Raw genomic sequence first — 7,475 nt, 5'->3', positions numbered from 1 at the left:
TCTTCATATCCCAGTTTTTTTAGTGAATAAAATAATCAAACTTAAATTTTATTTATTTAATTAATTATTAATCTAATAAATTTGAAAATGTTATTTTTTTTAGTGAATTAATATTTTGACTCAACGGAACTCGAATTAAATTCTAAAATATAAATATGGATTTAAACTTGAATTATGTATATTTTTATTATTTGATTTGGGTTGACTTATTCACTATTTTTTATAATAAGATAAAATAATTAGTACTAGTTGATTTTGATAGATTTGAGATTTGACTAACGAAATTTGTAAATACGTCAAGATCAAGACTTGGACAGAGTTTCTTATGGTAGTTTTATGGCAGATATAAATCAATTATATGGTTTAATAGCTACCTTGACTTTTATATTATAGTTAAATTATCATTTAGGGTCTATTTGGTTGAGGGAAAACATTTTACGGAAAATGTTTTCCTTGTTTTTCTATGTTTGGTTTCCGTAAAATAAGAGGGTCAACAGAATTTGTTTTACGATCAACGAAAAACTCAAAGCAAAACAAGGTAAAATGACTTACCGTTTGAAAAGGGTAAGTCATTTTCCTTTGCTTTCGCGTACCTTGCTCCACATCGAAAAATCGAGCGATCCAGTGGCCTCCTTCTCACCGGAGACGCGGACGATCGTCTTTTCAGGTATCTCTCTTTTCATCTTCTCCCTTTTCATCTTCCTTAACCTCATTTAATTCTTGTTTCATCTTCCTTGACCTCCATTTTCATTTTCACCGGCTTGACAGAAATTAGAAACCTTCGATTTGGTTTGATTTTGAATCCGTTTAGGTACAACTGCTGATGAATTGTTTCCACTCTTCGACAAGTACGGGAAGGTCATGGTCTCTGCCTCTGATTTCTCTTCCTACACTGCTTTCTGGTACTTATGTTTTTCCTTTCCCCCTTCGTTCGATTTGATCTCAAATTTACCTTTTCTGATTTGTGCCCCCTATTTCGGTGTATATGGAAATTTTAATTTTCTTTGATTTTTTGCCATTGTATCAGCATTTTGAGGTCTAATTATTAACTAAATTTTAGTTAAAATGACGTGTTTGAATCATATTACTTAGTCGGCTGGGGGACATAATTTGTTAATCAGCTTGTTGGTGCAAATTCGTTCAAATTACTAATAGTTATATGAATCATGCAACTGAATTTTGCTACTCTGGGTTTACTGGTTTACATTTATCAGGTAAAAAGAGTACCATTTTCAGTATTTCAAGTTTAGATCAATTTTGGGCCCTAGTTTGAAGAGGGTTTCATTTCTAAATTGTGTTTTTTGTATTATAAAATGGAAATGAATGAGAATTTATTGACTTCAATTTGTAATGACTATTGGATGAGGTATTAGAAGTTGTGATTTTAAAGCCTATCAAATCTTCTGAAACTGTATTTTAAGTTGAATATGAAGTTGTGCAAATTGGTTGTAACTTACTTGGTTAAGCAGAAGGAATCATCTACACGCTGATAATATTGTCACTATGGTGTCTAGGGAAATATTCAAAAATTGGTTGTTTGAAGCGTGGAATTGATTTCTGTGCAACTTTTCTGCTAAACTTTTCTGCTAACATGCATGGTGCAATCACTTTGTTTTAAGATTTGTTTATGCTTATAGTGATAGTCTGACACATCCATTCATTCGAGCCAATGGCACTCAAGATTGAGGTATAGTATAGGTTTGAATGAACTTGAGTACATAGTTGTCTAGAGTATGTATTCTCTTTGTGTCTTCTGTTATTCATGACTGAGGTCTCAAATATGCAACACTGTTGGAACTTGTTCTAGTTCATTTTTGATGTCTCACAAAGTGTGGGTTTCTATTGTGAAAATGTTGAAAGCTGCTGTTTTAACTAGATGTGAGATGGCATTTAAGTTTATATCCTGTGGAATCTTATAGTTCTATATTCCTGGGAAGGGGGGAAATGTTTAGGCTTGATGGGGACCATAGGGTGTAAAAGATGGTTAAAATAGAGTAGAAATGCACTAGAATAATTTTTATTTGATGCAGCTTTGATGTTTTGTATGTTCTTTGTTTCAGCTATTTGGTTGCATCTATGGGGCTTCAACTGCTATGGAGCTTTGGTCTTGCATGTCTCAATGTTTATGCTTTGAGGAAAAAGAGAGATCTTCAGAATCCTGTTCTAATGAGCCTATTTGCTGAAGGTGATTGGGTATGCAACTTTTCTCCAAGAATCCCCACTAATCTCCTTTAGTCCCACTAACCGCCTGGGATGATTGAGTACACTAGGAACTAGGAAGATGAGTATGCTATGCATGTAGTTCATCCGTTGAGGCACCATTACTCTTCGTTTAGCGTTTGATGAATCATTTTTTGTATGCTATTTCGCAGGAACAACAAATGGTTATGCCTGGCCATTGCGAGGAAAGCTTACAGAAAGAGTTGAACCGTTACGTTCCCACAGCTGCTGCGTTCGGAGGCATGTGCATCGGTGCACTCACAGTTTTGGAAGATCTTATGGGAGCAATTGGATCAGGAACCGGCATACTTCTTGCGGTCACAATCATTTATCAATATTTTGAGACCTTCGAGAAGGAGAAGGCCAGTGAGCTTGGTTTCTTAGGATTGTGAGCTTAGGCTTTGACTGAAGGAATAGTAGCATATATACCTTGGAACATAATTTTGTTGTATGGTTAGATGCACAAATGATGAGAACACTTGTTATGTGCCTTTAGTTACTTGAGGAGAGCCTTTAAAATTTTGCCTTAGAATGTGCATTAATTTCACATTGATTTATTTATGAAATCCAAGGCTAATTTTCTTTACTTTGTATTGTTACTGCATTAATTTCAGAGGTAGTTCAAAGACAATAGTAAAACTAAAGACGTCTGCAATAATAAATTAGCAACTTTATTGGCTAAAAAAACAAAGCATAGTTTTTTGAAAATACATATTTTAATCAACTTTTATGATATATTTTTAATCAATTATTAATATTATCTAAAATACATATTTTTATCAAATATAATTATATATAAAAAATGAACCTTTAAAAAATAATAAATAATAAAACATATTCAATATGTACAGCTTCTTCATTAAAAACAGATTCTGAAAACAATTTTCAGGAAAATTACCCAAACAGTGTAAAACATTTTACAATACCATCCAAATACTGGAAAATATTTTCTGTAAAATGATTTACATTTATGTAAAATATTTTCCAGATTTCATTTTTCGAAAACGTTTTCAGTGAAACAAACGGACCTTTAGTACATACACATTTCTTTTTATTAATTTGATCTTTGTATAGAAATCAAAATTTTATTTCTGAATTTATTTTTTTAAATCCTAAAATAATTTCAATGTAAAAATATATTGAAAATTGAATATTTTCAAAAAAAAATTAAAAAATACATTTTTAAAAGATAGATTGTTCTAAAAGAATATTTTTAAATTTTATGATTTTGTTTGAAATCTTAATGTTTAGAATGATTAATGGTGTTTTTCTTCTAACCAAGTGACACAAGTTCAAACCTTTCAAAGTGCAAGTTATCTTTGATTTATTTTTATCCAATCAGAAAGTGACATGTGTATTCATTTAATTAGATAAAAATTTTAATTAAATAAATTAAATTTATAAAAAAACTTCTGATCAAGAGTTGATACATATCAAATGTGAAATGTGTTAAGATCATATGTTAATACATGTCATCTGTTGATTGTTTGATTAACTTATTCAATAAAATTAAAATTAAAATCAAATTAATTAAATATAAAAATATTAAAAATCAAATATATAATCACACCAATTTATTAATCACCGCATTCATTCTTATTCAATTAGTTTACCCTATAAAAAACTGCATGTGGTGGATTATTACTTTGAGAAAATAACCTCAGTGACCGAAAATTCCTTATAATATACGATTTTAACCAACTTTTTTACGATTTGCCAAAATGACCAACAAAATCGCAATGCGATCTCTAAATCGCAACGCGATCTCCATTATCGCAATTCAGTTTCCAGATTCGCAACGCGATTTTGACCATCGCATTGCGATTTTTGAAATCCGAGTTGCGATTTTAGATAATCGCAATGCGAATATGTAAATCGCAATGTGAATATATAAATCGCAACGCGATAACACGTGATCGCAATGCGATTCTGACTATCGCAACGCGATTCGGACTATCGCAACGCGATAATACGTGATCGCAACGCGATTCTGACTATTGCAACGAGATTCTGACTATTACGTTGCGATAATATAAATTCGCAATGCGATTTTCAAAGCGCCATTAGTATCGCAACGCGTATTTTATTTTCAAATTCCAAACACGAATATTTACCCAAAATCGCAACTCTTAACCTAAAACCCTAAATCATAACTCAGTCTCATCTCCATCTCTCACTATCTACGGTGACATCTGTCCCCATCTCCGACGAAATCCGTCCCCATTTCCAGCGAAATCCGTCCCCATCTCCGGCGAAATCTGTCTATCTCCATCTCACAGAGCCACCCTCACAATCATTCACGATCAGAAATGGAAAATCAACCAAATCAACCACCGAGGGTTAGTTTTTTTAATTATTTTTATTTTGAAATTTTTGCATTATTATTAGGTTTTTCATATTGAAATTAATGATAAGTTTACTGGTAATTTCAATAATAGATTGCTGCCAATACTGCTACTGTTTAGTCTTTAACCCTGTGAAGTTAGTATTTGTCTTTGTTTTGTCTTTTGGTTGAAGTAATGCAATTCATTCAAGTTTCAATTTTAGACAATGACCATTTGAAACCGATAATCGCAACGCGAAATGAAAATTGCAACGACCAAATTCGCGTTGAGATAGCCATTTCGCGTTGTGATAGTCAAATTCGCGTTGCGATAATCATTTTCGTGTTGCGATTTTCATTTTCGTGTTGCGATTTTAAGTTTCAGAAACTATTCTTCTTTGTAAATTGAAACTTGAATGAATTGCATTACTTCAACCAAAAAACAAAGACAAAAACGAAATTCACAGTGTTGCAAAATTAAGTTTGAAGAATAAACTACTACGATTTATGTTTATTATTATTTTTGGTATATATTCACAGTGTAGTTTTTGGTATATCTAACTTGGTATGTTTATTGTTTTTGTAGAACTTTTTTTCGGCTCAATTGACCTTAAGGAATAAAATAAGCCTAGTCACTACAATTGCGTCGAAGCTTTCACCTGTATAAAGACAATTGTTTGAGGATACTTGCTTCGGGCCATGGCTGAAAGTACAACATCCGGGTGGAGATGCTATGTTGACCCATTTGTGGCTTCAGACCATGACACGCGATCTACCCGAGAGTATATAACGTGGTAATGAAGAGATATGGTTTCATTTTCCACCGTCGTATACGTGTTTTGGGCGGGAGGAGTTTTGCTTAATTACTGGTCTACGCTTCGGACACAATGATGTAGGTCGATACGCTAGTCATATTACCCGCCCATCATGGTTATCCCGGGTTTTTCCTGAGCTGTCAATGGAGAAGCCGAATTTACACGTCGACGACTTGACGAGATTATTTAATAAGAAAGATGGTTTTACTCGGATGGCTGACGTCGATGTTGTCCGAGTATGCCTTTTAGTACTTTTGCATGCCGACTTTTTAGGCAGAGAGGGAAGACAACCTATTCCTAAGGACCTAATATTATTGGTAGAGGACCTAAATGCATGGAACCTATTTCCGTGGGGTTCGTATCTATGGAAAGCTACCTGGAATAAGTTGTCGTCTGCCTTTGATGACCGCAAAAGTTTGCGTGGCGATGGTTCCAAATACACTTTGTCAGGTTTTATTTGGGCCTTTAAGGTAAGAATTTCTATATAATGTTTCCAAAATTATAATTAATTATTTTAACAATTACTAATGTTTGTGTATTATATTGTTTGTAGATTTGGATATTTGAGGCTTTTCCCGACATGCAGACATATGCATTCAAAACTTCAAATGATATTCCTAGGGCTATTTCTTGGAAGAGGAAACGGTGGCTGTTGATTTGGGAAGAGTTACTACGGTATAAGACAATAAATGATGTAAGTTAACACAAATACTACCATATATAAACAAGTTATTACTAGTATACGTTTAACTTTATTTGAGCTTTTATATTGTTAGGAGGCCAATACTCCATTACAGAGGCTGACACCCACGGAGGCTGAGCTTGCCACTGATTGGTGGCAAGCTAGTAAGCGTTTTTTTTGATGGCACGGATGATGAGCATCCTCCACTTCGAGAGCCATCACCTCAGCCAGAGCTATCATCTGATCGACCACACTATACACCTCTACAACGAGAGTCATCACCTATTCTGTCACATCATCGAGCCTCTTCTCCACCATCACCTCATGATAGGCGACCGACAAAGATGCCATGACATTTATCTCCCTGTTCTCCACCTCCACTGGATGAGTTAGGGGAGTTACGTGATGAGGTCAATGCCTTGCGTGAGGAGGTCAGTACTTTACGCGATGACAATGGTGAATGGCGTGAGGAGGTATCTGCTTTACGTGGTGAGGTAGCGGCTCTACGTGAGATGGTAACATCGTTGCAGAATGAGGTTTATACTCTACGCAACAAGGTAAGTTTAAGATTTTTCATTTAACTTTATTTACTCGTAATTTCACTTAGATTAACCATTTCACTTAGATTGCTTAGTAAATTCATTCGGTTGCTGCCAATACTGCTAAACGGTTCTAAAATAACTTAGTATTTGTCTTTGTTTTGTCTTTTGGTTGAAGTCAGTAAATTCATATTTGTCTTTTGGATTGCTTAGTAAATTCATTCGGTAGTAGTTTATTCTTCAAACTTAAATTTACAACACTGTGAAGTTAGTATTTGTCTTTGTCTTTTGGTTGAAGTAATGCAATCCATTCAAGTTTCAATTTACAGAAGAAGAATAGTCGCAACACGAAAATGATTATCGCAACGCGAATTTGACTATCGCAACGGGATAATCGCAATGCGAAAACGACTATCGCAACGCGGAAATGACTATCGCAACGCGAATTTAGTTTCGCGTTGCGATTTTGGTTTCGCGTTGCGATAATAATTTTAGTGTTGCGATTTTAAGTTTCATGTTGCGGTTTTAAGTTTCAGAAACTATTCTTCTTCTACAAATTGAAACTTGAATGGATTGCATTACTTCAACCAAAAGACAAAGACAAATACTAACTTCACAGTGTTGCAAATTTAAGTTTGAAGAATAAACTACTATCCTTTATGTTGTCCTTGAACATGCACTAAACCTATATGTTGTCATTTTAAATGTTTATATAAGTGCTTACTTCCGGAATGTTATCTGATGCATTTTGTGAACTATGATAGAATAATGACTTGGGTGAATACCGTGCAAGTTTGAAACATATTTGTCTTTGTTTTCACTGTTTAATATCATGTGTGTTTATTTACTGATTTTATATATTAATTTATTTTTAGCGTCCCGATAAGGTGGATGCT

General features: G+C 33.9%; 1 protein-coding gene across 1 annotated transcript; it reads left to right on the top strand.

The window, feature by feature from the left end:
* The first annotated feature begins 444 nt into the window (after positions 1–444).
* Positions 445–2,724, top strand: LOC120214132. Its single transcript, XM_039212100.1, has 4 exons — positions 445–667; positions 812–902; positions 2,061–2,193; positions 2,373–2,724. Exons 1-4 carry the CDS (start codon positions 544–546, stop codon positions 2,610–2,612), a joined length of 588 nt encoding a protein of 195 aa, XP_039068031.1. The 5' UTR covers positions 445–543; the 3' UTR covers positions 2,613–2,724.
* Positions 2,725–7,475: the final 4,751 nt, after the last annotated feature.

The sequence above is a fragment of the Hibiscus syriacus genome, unplaced genomic scaffold (assembly GCF_006381635.1).
Source record: "Hibiscus syriacus cultivar Baekdansim isolate YM2019G1 unplaced genomic scaffold, ASM638163v2 tig00110053_pilon, whole genome shotgun sequence".
NCBI lineage: Eukaryota > Viridiplantae > Streptophyta > Magnoliopsida > Malvales > Malvaceae > Hibiscus > Hibiscus syriacus.
Note: the sequence above shows the minus strand (reverse complement) of the source record. Positions and strands in the feature narration are given on the sequence as shown.

Excerpts from the sequence above, each read along its gene's own strand:
- LOC120214132 (XM_039212100.1), top strand. The coding sequence starts at position 544 with ATGACTTACCGTTTGAAAAGGGTAAGTCATTTTCCTTTGCTTTCGCGT. Across the intron at positions 668-811 it reads GCGGACGATCGTCTTTTCAG|GTACAACTGCTGATGAATTG; the intron begins GTATCTCTCTTT and ends GAATCCGTTTAG. Across the intron at positions 2,194-2,372 it reads TATTTGCTGAAGGTGATTGG|GAACAACAAATGGTTATGCC; the intron begins GTATGCAACTTT and ends GCTATTTCGCAG.